At 43.7% G+C, this 23170-nt stretch overlaps 1 protein-coding gene and 1 long non-coding RNA gene across 10 annotated transcripts in view; one reads left to right on the top strand and one right to left on the bottom strand.

Moving 5' to 3' along the window:
- The first annotated feature begins 4100 nt into the window (after positions 1–4100).
- Positions 4101–21103, top strand: ZNF202 (zinc finger protein 202). 9 transcript variants are annotated; one of them, XM_008518669.2, is made up of 9 exons: positions 4112–4246; positions 5230–5352; positions 5554–5667; positions 14414–14908; positions 15608–15818; positions 16179–16267; positions 17203–17332; positions 17875–17994; positions 18475–21103. In XM_008518669.2, the coding sequence occupies exons 4-9, from the start codon at positions 14660–14662 to the stop codon at positions 19467–19469; spliced, it is 1794 nt and encodes a 597-aa protein (XP_008516891.1). In that variant the 5' UTR covers positions 4112–4246; positions 5230–5352; positions 5554–5667; positions 14414–14659; the 3' UTR covers positions 19470–21103. The 9 variants fall into 9 exon arrangements, with proteins under 9 accessions (XP_008516869.1, XP_008516891.1, XP_008516863.1 ...); XM_008518641.2 differs by having other exon boundaries at positions 14414–14912; XM_008518647.2 differs by lacking the exon at positions 5230–5352 and having other exon boundaries at positions 4101–4246; positions 14414–14912.
- A 451-nt stretch (positions 21104–21554) lies between these two features.
- LOC139084103 (uncharacterized) overlaps positions 21555–23170 on the bottom strand; it is a 47929-nt gene continuing 46313 nt past the window's right edge. Inside the window, exons 4-6 of the long non-coding RNA XR_011541405.1 lie at positions 22806–22951; positions 22463–22670; positions 21555–21877 (exon numbers count right to left, since the gene is read on the bottom strand). This is a non-coding gene — a long non-coding RNA (uncharacterized lncRNA). The remainder of the gene's footprint in view (positions 21878–22462; positions 22671–22805; positions 22952–23170) is intronic.

The raw sequence follows: 23170 nt of genomic DNA, 5'->3' as shown, positions 1-23170 counted from the left end.
CATGCTGTGATGGCATCCCACATAGAAGAACTAGAATGACCTACAACTAGGATACACAACTATGTACTTGGGCTTTGTGGAGGAACATGAAAGAAGAAAATTGGCAACAGATGTTAGCTCAGGACCAATCTTCCTCACACACACACACACACAGACAGCTGTTTTTCTAAAAGAAACAGAAAGAACAACCCAATGCCTCCCATATCCACTACTATGGCTTTAGTCCAAGCACTTGACCTACAATAATAGCTCCCTCAATCACCTCTCCACATCCACTTTTGGACCCTTTCATTCTCCTCAGTGGCCAGAGAAGCCAAAAAATGTACATCTAATCATGTCACTTAATTAATGAAAACCCTTTCAAGACTTCCCAATAACTTTAACAGATAAGGCCTAATTTGCTCTATTAGACCCTTGGTCTATCAGATCTGATCCCTGTCCACAATACCAGGCCCAACTCACACATTACTCTGTTGCTCTCTGGCCCCAGATGCACTAGATGTCTCTCAGTTTCACCAATACCCCAAGCTTCTGCCCATCTCAGGGCTTTTGCATACTCATTATTTCCCATTACTTCAAATATTCTTTCTTATTCATCCTACTGCCCACACCCAACTCCAATCTCAGCCTGCCAAGTCATCCAACACCATTCATCTGAAAGGTTACTACTCAAGAAAGCTTTTCCTAACTGCCTCTCTACCAGCACCACCACCAGGATTAGGATCTCTAATCATAAGCCCTCATAGCAATCTGTACTTCTCCTTGTAGAAACTTCCACAATCATAATTAGTTATTGTGCAAATTTTTTAAAACTGATTCTTTCCTCCCAAGCTCCTTCATGTCATACACACACACCACACGGAAGTCCACTCCATGAGGACAGATATAAATCACTCTTGTTCTCCACTGTATTCCACCTACCTACCACAGTGTCCTGCAATAGCAGTTGCTCAATAAATATATTACTGATAAACGAAGGACCAAATAATTCCATAGAACACAAGTCACATCACACATGGATTATATTCTCTGCAGTTCTGTTATGTAAATATCTTATACTCCATGTTTTCAAAGTGGAAATTAACTACCAGAGACAATATTAGATTAGAATATCCAACTTATATCATTCACAAAAATAAAATCAAAATCTGAGAACAAAAAAGCAGCAGAAGAAAATACAGGAGGAAGCCCTGATCACTCTGGTGTGCAGAGAAGTTTTTAAATAAGACATGAAATTCAAAGCCACTGAGAAAAACAGTGTATCAAATTTGAAATTTTAATACTCTAAACATAGTTAGAATATAAGCTATAAAGTTGAATAAAACATTTGCAACATATATGACAAACGATTAGTATCTAGAATACATAAAGAACATCTAACAATCAACAAGAAAAAGACAAAAAAATCCAATAGAAAAATGGGCAAATTTATAGGAAACCTACAAATTACCAATAAACATACACAAGAACATTCAGTCTTACTATTAATCATGGAAAGGCAAAGTAAAACACTGAGACATCACTTTTTACCAATCAGATTGGTCAAAATTTACAAGTTTGGCAGCATGAAGGAATGTCATGGATGTGGGGAAAAATATTCTCATGCACTGCTGTTAAGAGTGTAAATGTTGGGGCCAGCAGGTGGCTCAGCGGTTAAGTGTGCACATTCTCCTTTGGTGGCCCGGGGTTCACCAGTTCGGGTCCCAGGTGCGGACATGGCACCACTTAGCAAGCCATGCTGTGGTAGGCGTTAAAGGGGAGGAAGATGGGCACAGATGTTAGCTCGGGGCCAGTCTTCCGCAGAAAAAAGTGGAGGATTGGCAGCAGTTGGCTCAGGGCTAATCTTCCTCAAAAACAAAAACAAAAAGAGTGTAAATGATGCATTCATTTGGGAAAATAATTTGGCATTATCTATTAAATGTGTACAACCTAAGACCCAGCAATACTGTCTCAGAGTAACACATGTATGCACAAAGATGATACTTATTGTATCATTGTTTGTGACAGCAACAATTGTAAACAACATATAATATCAATAGGCAAATGGCTATTCAGGCTATGAAATGTTACCCAGAAAGTAAAAGGAATAAGAGAGATCTGTACGCACTACTATGGACAGATCTCCAAGGCCCACTGCTAGGAGAAAATAGCAAATTGAGGAATTTAACACGCACATACAGGGGTGGCCCCGTCGCCCAGTGGTTAAGTTCATGCACTTGGCTTCAGCAGCCAGAGGTTCACTGGTTCGGATGCTGGGTGTGGACCTACGCACTGCTCATCAAGCCATGCTGTGGTGGCATCCCACATAGAAGAACTGGAATGACCTACAACTAGGATATACAACTATGCACGGGGGCTTTTGGGAGGGGAAAAAAAAAGAGGAAGATTGGCAACAGATGTTAGCTCAGGACTAATCTTCCTCACCAAAACAAAACCCACACATTAAAAAAAAATAACATACCCACAACACATACATATACACACAAAACAATACTACGTATTTTCTATGAATACATGTGTATTGTATGTATAAGTATAGAAAAAGTTCTGGAAGATAAACATACCAGACTCATTAGAAGAAACTTCTGGTGAGAGAGATGAAGCCAGGAGTAGTATAAGGTCATTAGCTTTACTTATAATGTTTTAAATATTTAAAAGAACATATTTATGTATTATTTATAAACTTACTATTTTAAAATATTAAATGAGATAGATAGAGAAAAGAGCTGGCACACAGTATCCTTTCATAAACTATAGATTTGTGGGAGACTGGACTTGGCCACCCCAAGACATGTCTCTTTGGCATGAGAATTATTTGGGGCTGGTTACTTTTGAAAAATTGCAGACAGGAAAGAAACTCTGAAAAGTAGAATTTACTTACCCTTTGTTAACAGATATTTACATTTGTAAAGGAAATCTCCATCTGTGAGGATGTCTCCCTCTCTGTACTAGGAAGAAGTAGGGATGACCTTGTCTCTAGAAACTCTTAATACGGAAGGCAAGGACTTAAATCTGCATAATAACCCTACTCTTGTTTACTGTGCTTTTTGGGTAATCACCCACAACTGACTCCCCCCACCCCCAACATCCTCCTTTGTCTTTACTTGAGGATGGTATTTAAGGTGAGAACTTCTGCTATTTTGGCAAGTTGTTCAGTTTAGCTGAGCCTCTCCCATGTACACATGTTATAAAGCTTTATTTAATTTTCTCCTGTTATTCTGTCTCCCGCGAGTTTAATTCCTTGTCCAGGCAGAAGGACCCAGAGCAGGTAGAGGAAATGTCTTCCTCCCCTGCATATTCCTCTCCCTCCACCAAAAGTGATGAATACCCTGGGTGCAAACACAATCAACAGACCCCAGCAATACGTCCCATGAAAATGAAATGCGTAAGATATAGTTGGGGAAAAGGCAGGCTTCACAGGCATGTGGAAAGTGGTGACTGAAGGGGTGCTACGGATAGAGAGAGTAAGAAGGAAACCAGCAGGTACAGGCACAAATGTCACTGACTCAGACAAAAATGAGCAAATGAGATCAGGCAAGAGCGTCTCAAAATGAAGAAACAGAAAGAAATACTCAAAGAAAAATAGAGGAGAATGATACCATAACTTTCCTCTTACTGAGCTTACTATGTTCACATGCAATGTGTCATCTCGCCCTAAGAGCAATGGTATCATCACCCCCATTTTAGATGGGCACTGAGATTCAGAGAGGTGGAAGGATTTGTACAAGATCCTGCAACTGATGGCGAATGCAAGAGCCAGTATTCAACCCCAAAACTGCTCTCATTTTTGCCTTGCTTCGCGGAAAATGTAAAAGAAAAAAATCAAGAGAAGCACGTAGAGGTATAGCCACTTAAATCAAAACAAACAAAAGATCAAGAACAGAAAAACGAAAAGAAACCCCCTGCAGATGTGTATGTGTAAACGGCAGGGCCTCCTCGCTCAGACAGGAGGGGCTGTGCAGACGGAAGCGGTCTGGCACCCGGCTTTTCGCACCGAGTCATCCTAGGGCACGGAGCCTCAAACCCCCGCTGGGCACATAGAGAGAACCAAACCTCCCAAAGCCTAGAAAGGCTCCAGCGCGACGAGGAGGCGGGGCGAAGGGCAGCTTCCGCTTCCGGGCGAAAAGGCCCCACGTGTTCCGACCCGCCAGGCCCCGCGCGGCTCGGATCCGGCGGCGCTGCTTCGGCCGGGAGTGGGTGGGGGAGAAGCCGGGGCAGGGGAGGAGCTGCCGGAGCTGTCGGAGCCGTGAGTGCTGGGGGCCGGGCCGGGCCGGGTCGGATCGGGCTGAGCAGGGCAGGGCAGGGCGGGGAAGAGGGGGAGGGGTCGAAGACCCCGCCCCCCCCGGAGCCTGGGGAAATCGTACAGTCCTGGGGAGGAGGCGGCAGCAGTGTAGTAAGGGGGCCACGGCATTGTGCTCCCCGTGTCTCCTGATGGCCGGAGCTAGGACCCCCGGAGACGCGATGGCACTCCAGGCTTCTTTCTTTCCAGCCACCGCCCTCCGCCCCCTCCTGAGGCCTGCAGAAACGTAGTTAGTCCGTACCTCCCATTGCTTCCGCGCCAGCTGCCCCCCGGAACCGAGGCAGTAGTCGTCTAGGCCCCTTTATTTCCCGCAGCTCCTTCTCACCCCGCCTCTCAGATTGCTCAAGAATCCCTCCTCAGGCTCCCTGCCCAGCTGACCCCTACTCTTTCCACCGCTGACCACCCCTGCAACACACACGCAGATAACGCTAACCCGTGATCTTATCACCCGTGGTCATACTAGGCCTTGGAGACCATCTGGCCTGTGGCCCTTCAGCTGCCACTGTGACCGACCCCGAGCTTCTCAAGCCTGTGGCTGCTGTCTCCACTGTCTCCCCGACCCCTCACCCCTCGTAGCCAGTTTTGGCACTACTACTCAGCACTACCGTTACCCTCAGCAAGAGTGAACGGGCCCCTGCTGCTTGTCTAGTTCGACCAAAAGTTTGTTAGTCTGTATGCCATGGACGTGCTATGTTCTCTTGGAAAGGTGTCAGCCCAGTTTTTATTTTTCTGGGCATCGGATGTTCTTGTTCTCCTAGGCGCTTTGATAACCCTGTCAGCCTTGGTCCCTGCACTGACCTCCCCAAAGGTGGGCTCTTAGGCCTCCCTCTTGTTCAGCCACCTTGGTTCTGGGGAGCAGTACCACCTCCAGGCTCTCGCTTAGAGGCTGGGCTTAGAACTGTTGCTTTTTCTCTGTCCACACTCTGCAGGTGACACCCAGGGCATCCTCACTCAGAAGCCACAAGGAATGCTAGTGGAGTCCCTCATCCCTCCTCCCAACTTCTCTTCCAAGCTGCCCCATGGGCCTTGATCCAGAAAGCCACTTCAGAAAGGTTGTGGGGTAGCCACGGGAGGCTTGCTGGTGGGAAGTGTGTGACAGTGGAGCAGTTAGGGTTTGTGGCCATTTGTTTGGGGTAACTTTATGCTCTTACTGTCTAGCATAAGTGGGTGGGCAGGGTTGGAGAGAGGAAGGGCATTTTTCCTCCTAGGACCGAACACCTGGGATACATAATCTTTCCCCCTTTTTTCTCCAGCTGTACTTCTTTTGAACTCTTTCCATAAACCATATTACAGTAGACAGTTCAAGGGAACAGCCAGGTTTACTACGATGTGAGGCACTCTTGGGCTTTACGAACTGTACAGATGAGGTAAGTTACAGGTTTACAACATTTTTTTCCCCAGTTTGGCACAGGCATAAAACATGTAACAGTCCTAGACTCTTCTCCTTTTGCGAACTCTCCTTTAGGTTTAACCAGCACTGGAAAAGTTGAATCCTTTCTGCTTGAACCTCAGATTTACTTCCTTTGTCTTAGTTACAGGTTCTCAAACTTATCCTGCCTCTTAAGCATTTGAGGGGCTTATTAAATACGGATTGCTGGGCCACCCCCAGAGTTTCCCATAATAGGTCTGGGCAGGCACTTGAGAATTTGCATTTCTGACAAGTTCTCAGGTGCTGGTGCCGCTGGTCTGGGTTTCTCACCTTGAAAACCACTGCCTTTGGCCAAACAACTTCTCATAAACATTGCAGTGGTTTGGGGATCACAAGATCGGTGTGAGTACTTCTGTGCTGAAACCAGTAATACGATCTTGTGTGGATAATTTAACCACTTAGGTCTAAGTTCTTTTGCTTGTAAAATTAAGAAAGTGTACTTAAAACTCGAGGTGCTAAGTTATGCTAAATTGAAGGTAAATATTGATGAGTTTCTACCTTGATTTTCTCAATTCTCTTGATAGGACCTTCCATTTTGATCATATAGCTTATACCCATATTCGAGGTTTTTGCTGAGAATCTCTAGTATGCTAAAGTCCCTGCTTTTTATTGACTACATGTTAAATTCTTTGTGGACAGAGCCTGTGCTTTTTTCACCTTTCTTTGCCCAGCACGTTGAGTTGTCTGAAACATGCAATTGAGGTTCAGTAGATATTTGTGGAATGAATGAACTCCATCCCCTGCCCTCCTCCCCCCTTGAAGAAATTTTTCTCCGCTAATCCTATGCCACACAGTAAAGCAGCATATGGCTGTGCCACCTGATTCTCCCCAGGAGATTGGAATAAATGCTAATGCCAAATTGCAATAATGTCCCTGTGAGTGGTGTATTACCCAGAAGCCCTGGCACCCACTGATGTTCTGAATTTCAGTGCTTCTGTATCCGGATTGGGGGAAGAGAAATAGACAGCTTAATTAAATTGAACACACATTTATTGAGTACCTTTCCTACCAAATGTTTGACAAAGTGTTAGGCACTGGGAATACAAAAATGAATAAGGAGGGTCTTACCCTCAGGGCAGGGCTCACAGTGGGAGATAGACACTAACCACTGCCCACAGAATGGCATCCTGGGCTTGCTTCTACCTTGGAGCATGATTTAGTCTGCAGTGGAAACCTCATACTCCTCAGATTCCTCTGATCCAGCAGGCATGGATCCCATCCTTTATCATCTCATCATATGCAAGGGAGCCTTGGGCAAACCAGAAGGAAGTCATGTAGATACAGAGCAGGGAGTATCCTGACAGAGAATATTAATTACAAAACTAAGAACATAGTAATGACTTTTGAATTGACTCTTCTGAATTATCCATATTACACCTCGGTCAGCTATGTTTATAAGCTATATTCTGTTATTTTTCATTAAATAATGGTTCCTCTAACTGTGTGATTGGCATTGTCCATGTTCATTGTAGTAATTAATTGGATCCAGCTAGTTTTATTCTAGCTGCCAAATGAAAACTGCTGTCCTCATCAGGGTGGGTGGTAGGTTTGATGACTGCCTTTTTCCTGCTTCAGGTTAGTTTGTGATGTTCTGTTTTAAGTGAAGCATATAGATTGGCCTGCATTATTTAGGCCATTAACCACCTCTGGGTGATAACTTTTATGGTTAAAAAGCCTAGCTTCATGTTGGAGATTAACCAATATGATCACGATGGCCAGATATTTAATTCTGGACTCTTAAAATCTGTATTTGGCTTCTAGCGCTTCTTGACTCTTGCCTAGATCCCTCTCACCATCCTAGGCTAATAGATTATGGCCCAAGTACTCAATGAAGAAGCCGTATATCCTTGTTCCTCTCAAAGCCCCCCTTTTATCACCATCAAAAACCTTGATAGTTTCTCAAAAGATCATCTAGCTCTTTGCCTTTAAATAGAGAATCACCCCCATTTTCAAGATGACACATCTTTAGGAGCTAGAACACAGCTCATCTCCCTCCAAAGGCAGAACTATCGACTGTCCAACACTGCCTCCTTGGCCTGTGGTACATACTATAGAAAACATTTTAATTTAAAGTAAATTGAAATCTTATGATTTTTATAGCTTTATTTTACATTTTTCATATTTACTCTCGACATTTTTATACCCGCTTTATACCTTGATCGTAACCACAAAGTACAACATTTCATGGCAGAAGATATTTATGTCTTAGTCTCCACACTCTTCCCTCTACCACCCTCTACTTATCTTGCCTCTCTTTTTATTTCTTCTGTCTTCCCCTTCTCTACACTGTATTCTGTTTCTTTGAAACGTATCATAGTAAGCTTTAAGCCACTTCTACCTTTTCTACTTAAGTATTTTATGTTGAATCTAATGAAGGAATAAAAACTTTAAATGCAAAAATATTTTAAAGAAATAGTTTTTAAACGTGGTTTGAAGCATGCTGATTATGATTTGTTAAAAGGCCCAAAGTCAGTGAATGCGGCCCTTGCCTTACTTTTGCCTTCTGGGTTAAGTTTTAAGGGCCATCTTGGGTATACTAAGCTGCCTCAAATTCCCTCCTCCCAGTTAGAGAGGGGACACGGCTATGACATTGTACATAGAAGGATTGCTAATAAGGTCTTTGGCAGAGAACCCACCTTTAAGATTTTGTCCCGTCTATGTTCCAAGGATCTTATTTAATCTTAGCTTATAAGAGCCTTCAAAGCAATGGCTCTTCTTTTGGTTTAACACTTTATTTGTAATATAACAGTAAATCAAGATTTTTTCTGTGTATTTTAATTTTCTTTTTTTGGAATTATGATGAAATAAAGGACTGTTTGCTTTGTTTATCATTGAAATCTCGCGTTCTTCCCAAAAGGATTTAAAGCAATTTAAAGGAAAGAGAACAAAATATATTGAGTATCTGCCTAGGCACTCGGTTGAATGATTCTGTACATTACTTCATTTACTCCTTAAAACAGCCACGTGAGGTAGGTAGTATTGGCCACAGTTTGAAGATGAGACTGAGGTGTAGGGAGCGTCACATGGCTAGTAAGTGAGGAGAGGGTTCCAAACCCAAGGCCCCAAAGCTCCTAAGCATTATGTGGGAAGCATAGACACGCATCTGTATGGAGAACAGTTAATGATGAAAGACAGTTTTTCCAGTAGAAGGATCATGCTGGATAATCTTTAGTTTTAAAGAACAATACAGCATTGGAAAAGGATAATGAACAGTTTTTATTAGTTGATTTCTATTCTAGAACGATGAGAAGAGCTGTTGCAATGTCTGGTTAGCCCCAGTGAGCGGTCATATTCAAATTTCCAGATTAGGAGCCTGCAATAGGGTAAAAGATAAGAATGGAGACTGGAAGGGATATAGATAATCTGCTAAATATAATCATTTGAACCTCTCTGATCACTATTTTCTTCTGAAGATTGTTTGCCAGTAGTCAGATCCCTGTCTCTCCTATAGGTAGATTAAATTATGAGTACAAAACGTGTCATTTAGGGTTCAGAAAGATCACCCCAAGTAGTAACATTTTAAGGTAGAGAACCAGATATCCTTTCATTGCCTGCAGTTTTCTGTTCTTGTCAGTAGAATTGAGTTAGGGCCTTCACTGGCATGTGACACATTCAGATAAGGGCCAGAGACAGCTGGACCAAAGATTGGAGAAAAGTCTTACCTTTCCCACATCTCCCCAGTCCTGCCCCATATGTCTTAGAAACATACACTGAAGAGACTAGGTCATGGGGCTTGTCCAGGCCTAGGCTTGGGAAGTGTCTCTGCACACATTGTTTTAGAGCTTTCTGGAACCAGGTCTTTCACTCTTCCTGGCCTGGCTTCACAGTCTCCCTACAGTATCCTGGTGTTCGGTTTTTCTCTCTCACTGGAACCCTTCCAAGGACAGACCTCGAAGGAAGGTATTAGAATAGCAAGGGCAACAAATTGCAAAGCAGACTTGCGGTGCAGCGCATCCCCTGAATTTTAGGATAAAACACAAGGTCCATTTTCTGTGTCTAATATTGATAAACTGACATTTGCACAGCACATTTTAGTTCATAAGCTCTCATGGATCTCAGCTAATTCTCTGAGTTAAGAGAATGGTTATCTGCAGAGGGCTTTACTGTTTCCCAGGGCTCTTGTGTACGTATCTCATGAGACCCTCAACAGCTCCAGTTACTGGGGGATCTGGGGCTGGAACGCACATCTTTGGATACCTAATTGTGGGCTTTTCCACAGCACCATCTGCCTTCTGTTCCTTCCCATCTTGCCCCACCAAGGACTCCTTTTCCTCCCTTCATTCCGCTGTTGCTGATCTGTTTGCCTTCATCTCATCTTCCTAGGCTGCCAAAGTAAATACAAAACAAGCAATGGAAATTGCAATTCATGATTGCTGAAGGGCTATGAAAAATGGCAGGTTTTATGTGGTGCTGTTATATTTTTTTTGGAGTGCAAAGCTCTGTGAGAACAGGAATCCTCTGTCATGAATCTATGGTAGGGAGTCTCTTGAGCTAGTGCTACATGAAAATGATGAGAGTTCCTAGTCTGCTTCACTAGGCATGGCTTCTTAGACTTTTAAGATAATGGAAATCCTTTCGTTAAACCTAAAGATGCTATGTACCAATTCCATCTTCTCTTCCAGGGATAGAAAGGTGAGGGATTGGGAAGCTTTGTCTGGATAAGTAATCATTGTAGTTGCATTAAATTATGTGCTGTCTGGTTTTGTGCTTATTAAAGTTGATTCAGATCCTCAAAGGAAAATGATTTTTTTCCAAACACACAGCTTTGTGTGGCTTACATTGGCAACCTGAAGATGCTTTGTGATGAGTTGTGGTTTCATCATGTTAGGAACCACTAAGCATATTCTGTTTTACTCACAGGCCAAAAAGTAAATGTTTCTTCCTTATTTATTCATTTGTCTAGGGCACAGTTTGCTGGACAATTGTATGAATAAGAATAAGACAGGGTATTTATCCTTCCAAAAAAAGACTTTAAAAAACTTAATAAGTGTTCTGTGCTTGAGCACCTGTTGCCTGACAGGCGGCGTGCTGGGTGCTGCATGTGCTGCCCTCAGAGCCTTAGTCTGGCAAGTTAAACAGCAAGATGAACACTTTTTACCACATAAAAAATAGATAGATATATGTGTGTGGTATGATATGGGGAGAGGGGTACAAGTTCCTGTGGAAACAATCTTGGAGGATCAGGAAAAGCATCCTGGAAAACAGATCTGAAGGGTGAGTAGAGTGAACTAAGTAAAGAGGGTAGAAAAGAGCATTTCAGGCAGAGTGAACAGCATCAGGAAAGCCCAATGAGAGCATAGAAAAGAGAGAACAGTCCATTCAAGCAGTGACTTTCAGTGGGAGTGGCAGTCATAGGAGAAAAGGAAGTAGGCAGGGGCCAGGTCTTAAAGGGCCTTGAGTATCAAATTATAAGGAGTTTCAATTTCATACTATGGACAATGTGAAGACAGTGGCTCATTTTGTATGTTAGAAAGTTCACCACGCAGACCTTCTTGCAATATTGCAGGTGGAACTCATGTGGATGGGGCTCCTGCCCATTATTAAATGCCTGCCCCCTCCAAAACTAAAGGTAAATGTATAGATTCCAGGAATAAAAGCTAAAGGAGTAAGTACAAGCTGAGTCCACCACAGCCCAAGGAGATTTCAAACCGAATAACACTTCTGGAGTTTGGGGTTCTAATACCTATGCTCCAACAAGGAGATATGAATTGGGGAACTGGTGAGGATGGAGGAGGGATATGGAATTAAACCGTCTGCCATCCTGGAGCCTTGAAGAGCTATCCCCTTTGTGAAAATCTGTCTGCCAGTCAAGCAAATGGGCAAGGAAGTAGCCTTGGGTAACACAAAAATCACTCACAGGCATAGGCCCAAATAATACGCTATCGGCATGATTCTGGAATACCGTGAGAAATTAACATAAAAACTGATCCAACATCATTGAAACCATTAGTACTTAGGTAGAAGCAAAGGAAATTCTTTTCAAAGGCCTCTCTTTTATAACAGCATTCTCGGGACTCCCAAAGAAAAAACAATCCCAGTCAAGATGGGCATAAAATTTAAAAAATTAGAAACCACCGTGGGGTAGAGTCAGCAGATTTAATAAATAGGAAAATTAGCACATGAAAATGTAGAAATTATGGAACTATCTAAAACAGACTGAAACTATGTAGTAAATGCTTGAGGTTAATGGAAAAATGAAATAAGCATGAATGAAGTGATTTGAGATGGATAATAAAAGCGAATAATATGGTTATTGAAATTAAACTCGTTTGATGGGCAACAGCATATTAGACACAGCTGTTGGGAGTGGATTGATAACCTTGACGGTGGATCTGAAGAGTTGCAGTGAAGCACCAAAAGATTGAAAAATGAAGAATCCCGCAGGTTCCATGTGAAGAGTGGTCTGGAGCAGGCAGGACCAGGAATACCAGTGGTGAAACTTGAACCGTGTCTTTCATTGAATGCGGACGTGCCTGTTATGTGCCAGTTGCAGTGTAGGGGCTGAGGATATCGTCATTTTTTTTTAAAGGTTATTTTAACACCTTCTAGTGGGTCATAGTGGCTCCACTAGGGGAATGGCAGTGGAGATGAGATAAATGAATTTGGAAAACATTTAGAAGGTAGAATGAGTAAGATTTGGTGAATAAAAAAGAGCAGAAACATAATAGAGGAAAAGATTGTTTCTTCCTGTTATAGTTGGAAGAAAACTTCCAAGTGGAGGTTTATTCATTTAAATGCATTTTTTGTGCACTTTAATAGGTATTGGAGATTGATGGAAAGCACAGTCCTTAACTTCAGGGAGTTTCAGAGGGAAGATAAACAATAGCTATGTGATATGACAGATGGGTGATGGAGATATGCCCAGGTTGCTATGGAAGCAAAGTGATTTCTAACCATGTCTAAGGGTAGGCATAATGAGATCAAAGAAAACATCTCAGAAGACGCGAAGCCTGAGCTATATCTTGAAAGATAAGTTTAACCTAATGAAGGGTGACGAGTCAGAAGGAAGAGCATGTCCCAAAGCCAGAGAGCATAGGGCTTTTGTGTGCTTCACATGCATACACTGTGTGTGTGAAAGGATTGGGGAGGGGGGCAAAAGCAACAACAAGGTGAAGGTCAACCCACTGTATAGTACTTAGAAGTTTGTCTTTCACTTAGAAGACAGGGAGGAGTGATGATCTTAAACAGGAAAGGGACATGACCAGATTTGTCAAGAGCGCTCACTCTTGTGATACTATGAATGGTAGCTTGAAGGTAACAAATCTAGAGGCAAGTGGCTCATATCTGGAGGCAGTTGCAGTAATCCAGACAAGAACTGATAAGGGCCTACATTGTAAATCATGGGAATGAAGAAGAGGGGACTTGTTAAGAAGAAATGAGAACATACCATGCGGCATTGGGGGTGGGGGAGTGAGTATTCCATGCAGAGGAGCAAGCCTTCATACAGGCATGGAGGCCTGAAGACACCCTATTGTAGGGAGATCAGCAGTGTGTTCCTTATAGCCAGGTAGTACAGAGGAAAAAGCAGGATATGAGGCTTGAGAATATATTTCTAACAGTAAAAAGTTATTTTTAAATGTTGAGGGAACAGTTGGAACTATAATTTAGGAAGTTAATAGTTAACATTGGGATGCTATTGCTCTTCTGAGTACTTCACAGATAATGATGCATGTGATCCTCATAGTAACCCCATTAGGTGGATACCATTATTACCTCCATTCTGTAAATGGAGAAACAGGTGTAAGGAGAATAGGAACTGCCCATGGCCCCAGACCTAGTGAACAATAGAGCCAGGATTCAAACCCTAGCAGTCTGACTTCAGGACTCTCTTTCAACCTTACACACCCTAGGTATTTTTCAACCAGGATGCACATCAGAACAACACACAGATTTTCTAAAGACACAGTTGCCTAGGTTGACAATCAGAATATGCAGAATGATATGTGATACTGTGTTCTGCAAAAGCTCCACAGGTACTTCTGTTACACTGTGCTCATAGTTGCGTTCTGCAGGGATCGCAGTTAGGGAGTATGGCAGTGGTCCAGGCAAGAGATGACGACCCAAGCTAAAGCAGTCTATGGGAAAGACGATGAGGAGACGGATTTAGAGGCCTAAGAGGTAGAATTGGCTTAACGAGCTGTAGGCCATGGGGAAGAATCAAAGTCGAATCCAAGGATTACAGAGTTGAGTGTTTATTTAACAAGTGATGGTCTCAGCCAAGACAGGACTCCGGGAAGAGGAGTGGGTTTGGGAGTTAGAGTAATGAATTCAATTTTGAACCTTGGGTTTGAGGGTCTGTAGGTCTAATTAAAAACATCAACAAGAGGAAGGTTGCTTGTGGGGGTGCTCTTTTGCAGTCAATACCACGTTTTTCAGCAGGTGATTGTCCTTTCTCCTAGGCTATTCCTTTTAGGTTCACTGGTTTCATGAAGTAGAAAAGTGGTGTTTTTCTATGGGATGTGAACCTTGCCTAGGAAAAGAGATGGGGAAACATACCTTGAGACATACATCTTCCTATTCCAACTAGATCCATTTATAACATATAGTTATGCAGATTAGGGGAAAGGAGATTTAATAGTTTGAGGAAGTAGTATGTGTGCAGGATTATGATTGAACTCATAACTGTTATCCCTGTGTATAATTTCATGCTTATACTGTTGTTTGTCTCTACTCTTCTACCCCAGGTCCCTTGGGAGAAATTCCTCGAGGTCCCCAGGCTCAAACTGGAGGTTAATGACAGTGTGAGCTCTAAATGGTGTGAGACCACCCCAGAACCAGAAAATGGCTACAGCCTTGGAACCAGAGGACCAGGATCTTTGGGAAGAAGAGGGAATACTTATGGTGAAATTGGAAGATGATTTCACCTGTAGGCCAGAGTCTGTCTTACAGAGGGATGACCCTGTGCTGGAGACCTCGCACCAGAACTTCCGATGCTTTCGCTACCAGGAAGCAGCAAGCCCTCGAGAAGCTCTCATTCGACTCCGAGAACTTTGTCATCAGTGGCTGAGGCCAGAGAGGCGGACCAAGGAGCAGATCCTAGAGCTGCTTGTGCTAGAACAGTTCCTTACCGTCCTGCCTGGAGAACTGCAGAGCTGGGTGCGGGGCCAGCGACCAGAGAGTGGCGAGGAGGCAGTGACGCTGGTGGAGGGTTTGCAGAAACAACCCAGGAGACCAAGGCGGTGGGTGAGGAGGGGGAGTCCTGATCTGTGTGATGTGGAGGGGGACTTTTTGCTGGAAGGATGAATTTGGGGGTAGGGCTTACAGGGCCCCCATAAATTGCCATTTAAATTTAACTGGCTCTGCCCTTAGATTGCCCCTAGATCCGTAAGCTCCACGGGGCAGAGGTGTGTATGTGTGCGTTTGTGTGTGGTGAGTGTGACTTCCTGGTTTCTGAAACACCTGCCTGCAGTCTGTCTTAAGGGCCTCAGCACCCAAGGGTCATATGGCTCTGGCTTTCCCTTTGGATGTTGAACCTCCTCTTCCTGGGAAGGACAATTTGGTAACTTCCTCAAAGGTTCTTATAGACCCTCAGTCACAGAGCCCCCTCCCAGGACAACAAGACAGGGAAGCAAACAGCAGGGAGAGCTGCGGGTGGGATAGGTAGAGATGGGAAGGATGGGTACCTCAGAGCCCTGGGTGCCAGGGGCATGGTTGAGGGAAGTGAGAAAGCAGTGCAGTATCTGAGTGTCCCCTGCCTTGTCCTGGTGAGGGTAACCTTCAACTCCACCTTGCATGCCTCACTGGAACTCAAGTTTCCCTTCCTCATCTGAGTCCCCTTGGGAGTTTTTCTCTTGGCAACTTCTCCTAAAATAAGCCCTGACGACAACCAAGATTTTCCTCCTGACTCCATGGTGACTGGAAGTTGGAATTATTCCCAGGTGACTGTCCATGTTCATGGCCAGGAAGTCCTTTCAGAGGAAACAGTGCATCCAGGAGTAGAGCCTGAGTCACCTACGGAGCTGCAGGATCCTGTGCAGACCTCGACCCCTGAGGAGTCCCATGAAGAGATGACACAGAGCCCAGATCTGGAGCCACCAGAAGAGCAGAGCCCATGCCATGAGTTGGAGTTCCAGCCCCTGCAGGAGAGCGGTGAGAAACCTCAGCAGGAAGGGGGATGGTGGCAGAGTATGGGGAGGGGGATATTTCTCCTATACCAAGAAGGCTGGGTAGATTGTAATGGGAATAAATTACAGAACCCAGGGAGTTGAGAGGAAACAGTACCAGCTAGAGTCCCCCACAAATAGGGCTAAGCTCAGGTGGTAATATTCTTGGTTATTCTTTTGGCATTTCAGTAGTGTTATAGGTGGTAGCATTGGGATGACTTGAGCTGTTCTTAGGCCGGTTTCTTGATTCCTACCTTCCCACCAAAGATGATGGGGGATGCTCAGCTCTTTGCCAGTTACAGGGGTGCACTACATATCACTGATCTCTGCCTTCTTTTCTTCTTAGAAGTTCCATTGCCACAGGACCCAGACCTTCCTGAAGAGAGGAACAATGGAAACCAAGAGATGGTTGCCCTTCTTACTGCTCTGTCACAGGTGCGCCCTAGTTTCCCTCTGTAGCACAGAGAATCTGAAGAACTAGTGGGCATTAGCCATATATGAAACGAGTCAGACAGGACACGGATTTCCACTGTCCTTTTGCCAGTCCAGTTCTCAGTTCTGCATGTGTCTGGAGGGGAGGAGTTGCCTCTAATGAGAGCACTATAACAGCCTCAGTTGGATCTGCGGGCTCCAAAGCTTCCTTATGTGCCATTGACCAGAGGGACTAATGAAATGGGGCTACTTTGTAACAGTGCACTACAATTTCGAATGTTTGAATGAGAGTTTGTTTTTGTTTTTAGGAATAACCTTGATAGACATTTGTAAGAATGACTGACTGTGCTTTAGAAACAATTTCTGAAATTGTGTGGCGTACTCTTCCAGTGTCAGGCCATGACATTTATGAAGCATTCATCATGGTCAGAGCCCCGAAACTGAGCTGTGTGGCTGGAGATTTCATCTGTGTTTTTAGATTGTAGTCTAGCTAAAGAAAAAAATCCTGTTTCTGCTCTGTAGACTATGTAAGTGATATAGGTGATTAGATAAGGTCAGTTAGGGAAAGCTTCCTAGAAAAGAGTAGTTTTTACAGAAATGTAGGTAATATTAAAGCATCAACTAGGAAGTTGAATGATGACTTGGAAGACTTGTCTTATATTTTAAACAATATCTTCAAGGAGGAGAAGAACATAGGCTGGTCCTGAGGGAAGGCATTGGGACTGGAGGGAGCAGCAGGAGGCCAGTGCAAAAGTAGCAGGTCGAGGAGCAGGGACAGAGGGCGAAACGCAGATTTCCTGAAAGGGAGCCAGGTGTCCCATTTGAGTTCCTTTTGTCTCCTGGGTGGATTCTGCCTATACCAGTGACTTTCATTGCAGGAACAAAAGATGAGGCTCCGTGAAGCATCACACTTTAATTGAATCTTTGTGTTGTTTCAGGGGTTGGTAACCTTCAAGGATGTGGCTGTGTGCTTCTCTCAGGACCAGTGGAGTGATCTGGATCCAACACAGAAAGAGTTCTATGGAGAATATGTCTTGGAGGAAGACTGTGGAATTGTGGTCTCCTTGTGTAAGGAATTTCAACTGTTTCCAGAGTGTTCTGAGCACAGACATCATTTTCCTGTTGGAAATTATGGGGATCTTAGACCTCAGACTGTATGCAGTACACTTTTCTTATGTTGACTTTGCCAATGAGGTCGAAGGATTAGCTAAGGAAGATGATATCCTTCCAAGTTAAAGAGAAGATAAATTGCTTGGAAAGTAGTTGGAAACTTCTAATAAGAAAATAAAGTTGTAATATTACAGCTTTAGTATATTTGAAGTGAGCATATGAGTTTTGAAATAAGCAATAAAAGTTGGAGATAATCTACTTACTTGAATATGGGGAAAGACGGTAGCATTTACAGTTGTATAATGACTGAGTTGTAGATGAAAGGTGAGAGAGATGCCGTACTTGGTTAGAGCTGCTCAAGCTAAAGAGACAAGATCTGATCAACTGACCTGGCTATATATTTGTTCTACAATCTACCAAACAGAAAAGATCTGCTCTTAACACAGGGAATTATTACTTGATTGCCAATCGTAATGTCCTGTTTTCCCTCTCTTGAGCAGCATTTCCAATCCCCAGACTAGATGAGATCTCCCATGTTAGAGAAGAAGAGCCTTTGGTCCCAGATATCCCAGAGCCTCAAGAGTCTCAAGAGCCAGAAATCCTGAGTTTTACCTACACAGGTGAGGAATGACACAAGGAATCTTCCCCCCTACTTGCCAGTTCCTCTAGTCAGTGCTGCTATCTTCCGCTGAATGCCAAATTCTTCTATGCTTTTCCTCTCTCTCACCCTGCCCATCATTTGTTTGAGGGCTATGTGATGCAAAATGGTGAAAGGAAAAAAACAGAACTTTTGGAATTGCAGCTCTACCATTTACTAAGCAGGTCACTTAAACTCTTGCTCCTCAGTCTCCACATTTGTGAAATGAGGATACTTGTCCATACTGAGGTTTGTTGACATGAGATATCACATGAGAAAGTGCCTGGCACATGGTATGCATTCAGTTGTCCGGTTATTTCCTTCTTTCCCAACCTCTAGAGTTATGAAATATGAGCTTCTCTATATGATCTTGCTCCCCCAAAACTGTTTAAAAATCCCCTCCTTGTGTAGAAGGCACCGTTATCTCTGTAATTTCCCCTTTCTCCTCTCACCCTCTCTACAGGAGACAGGAGTGAAGATGAGGAAGACTATCTTGAGCAAGAAGAGCTGAGTTTGGAGGATCTACACAGGTCTGTTTTGGGAGATCCAGAAATTCATCAGACTCCAGATTGGGAAATCGTCTTTGAGGATGATCCAGGTAGACTTAATGAAAGAAGATTTGGTACAAATATTTCTCAAGTTAATAGTTTAACAAATCTTCGGGAAACAATGCCTATCCATCCCCTGTTAGGGAGACATCATGACTGTCCTGTATGTGGAAAAAGTTTCACTTGTAACTCGCACCTTGTTAGACACCTGAGAACTCACACAGGAGAGAAACCCTATAAATGTATGGAGTGTGGGAAAAGTTACACACGGAGCTCACATCTTGCCAGGCACCAAAAGGTGCACAAAATGGGCACTCCTTATAAATTTCCCCTAAACCGGAAGAATTTGGATGAGACCTCTCCTCGGGTCCAGGCTGAGAGAACTCCACCTGTTGAAAAACCCTATAGATGTGAGGATTGTGGAAAACACTTCCGTTGGACTTCAGACCTTGTCAGGCATCAGAGGACACATACAGGAGAAAAACCCTTCTTCTGTACTATTTGTGGCAAAAGCTTCAGCCAGAAATCTGTGCTAACAACACACCAAAGAATCCACCTTGGAGGCAAACCCTACCTGTGTGGAGAGTGTGGAGAGGACTTCAGTGACCACAGGCGATACCTGGCACACCGGAAAACACACGCCGCTGAGGAGCTCTATCTCTGCAGCGAGTGTGGGCGGTGCTTCAACCATAGCGCAGCATTTGCAAAGCACCTGAGAGGACATGCCTCGGTGAGGCCCTGCCGATGCAATGAATGTGGGAAAAGCTTCAGTCGGAGGGACCACCTCGTCAGGCATCAAAGAACGCACACTGGCGAGAAGCCATTCACGTGCCCTACCTGTGGGAAAAGCTTCAGCAGAGGCTATCACTTAATCAGGCATCAGAGGACCCACTCAGAAAAGACCTCCTAGCTAGGTCCCCGAGTGAGGAGATCTGCATTCAGCCTTTACCCGTGGACGGGCCAGGAGAAGCGCTCTCGTCAGCCTGGGAAGACCTTTTCTAGGGAGTCTCCCTGACTTGCCCCAATCTGCATAACCTCTTCCCACAACTAAATCAAACCCCCAGGTAGAACCTCTCAATCTTCTTCTGCTCCTTGAGGGGATTTTTTGCCCAAAGTACAACCTGAATTGAGGCTTCTCCTTAATGGGAGTGCTCCTGCCTCTACCTCATGGGTATGAAGTAGGAGAATTAGAAGACTTAAGAGCTTGTGGTTATTATATTTTCCCCAAAATAGCCTGTTACATATCCTAAAGACTCCTTAACAGCCAAGTTTAAAGGGGCCCAGGACAAACCTTAGGTTTGGCAAGGGACCAACCTTTAGGATTCTGTCCTTACTGGGCTCAAATCTTAAAGCACACAGCCCTGAACTCAAGGCAGGAGATTTGCATCCTGATGGCTTTGCGGCACATTCACAGGATAAGTGTACAAATCTCTCACTGATTCAGTTCTTCACCATGCACTTTCCTTTGATACTGGGGGGAGAGGGGAGAAGTGTTTGATGGGTGAAAACCTCACGGCTGCTTCCTATGGACCTTGTCAGGCTGCTCCCCTCCCCAGTCTCAACATGACACCAGGTGCCAGACACGGCTAGAAAGGAGGACCTAGTCAGAAGCCTGTTCCCTGTGGGTTTTTCCTGTTAGAACACTCATGCCTCCCCTTCTGCTGTCCTGCCAGTCTCTTGGTTTTGTCCCTAGCACTTCTACAAGTGAGCTGGAGCATTTAGGTGCCGAGGGATTCCGTGAAGCATACTGAAAGCATTTACATTCTCACGTATGTACAAGCCCACCTACCGCACCTTCTGCATGGGTTTGTGAGGGGATTTTGGAACACCGTCAGCTTACAAAGGCACTATAATAATTATAGAATCATGATTGACCGGGTCCCTTCATTTCTATGAAGAAAACTGGAGAAGATCTGAGATCAAATTGTGGAAAAATTAAGAAAAGCTGTTGCTGCTGGCTAAGGCCATCAAGACTATTCTCCTGACACCCAACCCCCATCATCCCTGCCTCGGTTCTCTGATACCAGGGAAAATTATGAACCCCAGTACCTGGGACACTCAAGAATTTACCAGGAGTAAATGGCTTTCATGTTTTTGCGTTGTTTGCTTTTTCTTACGTGATTTCATGTAATTAAGAACTAAATAGTAGTATCTCATGGCCCAAGGATCTCTGTTGCCTGATAAGGGTTCCATGGAGATGAGGCTGAATAATTATGAACCTCACCTGCTCTGATCGTGGGAGTGGCAAGGACTGGGGAAAGCGTCCTGCATAAGTGGAGCACAGGGTATGGGATTAAAGCATGAGAAGGGAAACTATCTTCTGCGCCTGGTTTCTTCTCTATTTCTCCATCCATTATGTGGCAGTGTGCACCAGGGGAATTTGGGTGGGATGACAAGGCCTCAGCCCTAATAGCTCAACAAGGAAATTCTCATTTTGGTCAGTAATGATATTCTGATTGACTGGTTTGGTTTTAATACCAGTCAACCATTGTCCTTCTGGAAATACACACATATGAAATAAATAAAAGTAACACTGGCAGCCAAGTTCCCTGGTTTCTGGGACTTTCCATTTTACCCATTCACTTCCCAGGACTTCAGGTTCCTGATTCTTCTGAAGAGCATTCATACTCACAAAGAGATCTGGGAGTAGAGAGTGGTTTTCCATGAGACTGGAGAAGGCTTGGCATGGTTAGAGCCACAGGTGGGATATATGCATGCTGAGGTAAGATCTGAACCTGGAGTTTACAGAAGAGACTATCCTAATATGCAGACATTTCTCAACCAGAGAGTAAAGTCTAAGCACAGTTTGTCTTGGGTGAAATGTCAGCCTCAAAAGATAATTTCCCCTAGCTCATACCATTTATCGAAGTTCATGAAATTGTGGAGGTAACAGAACAAATTGACTTTTAAATCTCTGATTGGTCTGCATTATTGCAATAAGTGAAAATCTGTCAATAGAGTTCTACCTAAGGGAAAGTTTGAGAGAGAGATCCAGTTTGTTGGAAAATCAAATAGTTATTTTATTGATGATCCCCTTGCACATTTTCATATGCTGACACTAAATCTCTGGTCTCTTGCAAATTAGTGTATTTTCTGAGGTTCTTGCGGAGACATGCTGTCTCCTAAATCGGAACAAAAACAGAACTACGGTTTTCAGTGACAGGGCCAGAACAAGCACCTGGAATGAACGAGAAGCAGTGGAGCTGAAGATAGGGAGATGCTAGAGCTCAGGATGTCATTACCATTCAGGAGGGCTCCCCTCTCGAATTTCGTGAACTGTTGAATCCTGGTGGTCTTGAATACCACACTAAAAAGTTTCTGAGGAAGAAAAAGAGAGGATTTTAAAGCTATTATTTGGAGGAAGCTATAAGGTAGTCTAAATCAACAACTTGGAGAATTGCTAGATTGTTGGAAATGAAATTGTGTGCAAATAAAATTATGAAATTAAAATATTATTTGACCATTAGTTTAGGAATAACCAAGGAATATTCAGCCTCTTCTTTACCCCAAAGTTCCAAGAGAAATAAGTGGAAAGAGATAAATGAAAATATATTTTTATTATGTGGAACTTAGGCCTCAGACTCTTGAGTGGAATCTAGTGAACCAGATGAACCACATGGAGAATTTTGTTCATTGGGTTACCATCAAAGTACTAGAACCAAAGCCGGCTAAAAACTACTGCCTTTTTCTCCACAGCCCAACTCAAGTATGGATCTGATAGAGGGTGCGTTCTTCCCTTTGAGCAACAGAATAGTGAACGTGAAAATGCCCCACTGAATCCTGCACAGTCAGCAGGGAACATTTGCTCCAGTCTTCTCAGTTAAGGGCAGGAGCCTCTAGATCACTCCTTTGCGTGAGGACAGTGAGGTAATGTGCCCCCTACCAAAAATCATTTTGACTCACCAGGCTCCTAGGAATGACGGCAACGCAGATGAGTGCTAATTGGGCCCCATGATGGTTTTGTAGAGCCAAAGCTGTACTGAGAAGTAGTAAATTATGATATGCTGCGCAGATTACTAATTTGGTACTCTTCCACACCAGTATTTTTTTGTTTTACCTCCAACATTTCCCTCAGCTGACCAAAGTGTTTCTTCTGGCCACAATGGCTCTCCTGAAAGAAATATACATGTATTCTCTTCTCTCACCTTATATTTCTAGGGATGTTGGCTGGCTGACCCATTAATTTATTTTCTGGGAGAGGAAAAGACTAAAATCCTAAAAATGGGTGCTGTACCAATGTACTCACCTGTATTTTGGCAAAATCTAATGTCCTTAAACTTGAGCATGTCTCCTTGGAAGTGAAATAACTTGATTCCTCCTTGGGGAAGTCCTGAGGAGCAGGCGAGGAAAAGGCTTGAGCTCTCTTCAGATACCAACCTTTGTAAATCATCCCTAATAAGAAGAAACAAAGGATGGTTGTTAGGGCAGCAAAAGTAAGGATATCCCATAATGTGCACTTCCTGGTATTTTTCTTGTGTGTGTATGCTCATGGAGGTTTCAGGCAGGAGGAAGGTGGAATGCAATTTAAATCCTAAGAAAGGAGTCAATCAGCACAGACTAGACTCATGGTAATTTGTAAGGATGGGGATTCTTCAGGGGAGACTGGGAGCT

Source organism: Equus przewalskii, chromosome 6 (genome assembly GCF_037783145.1).
Source record: "Equus przewalskii isolate Varuska chromosome 6, EquPr2, whole genome shotgun sequence".
Classification (NCBI taxonomy): Eukaryota; Metazoa; Chordata; class Mammalia; order Perissodactyla; family Equidae; genus Equus; species Equus przewalskii.
The sequence above is the reverse complement of the archived record's forward strand: the minus strand, read 5'-3'. Positions and strand labels throughout refer to the sequence as shown.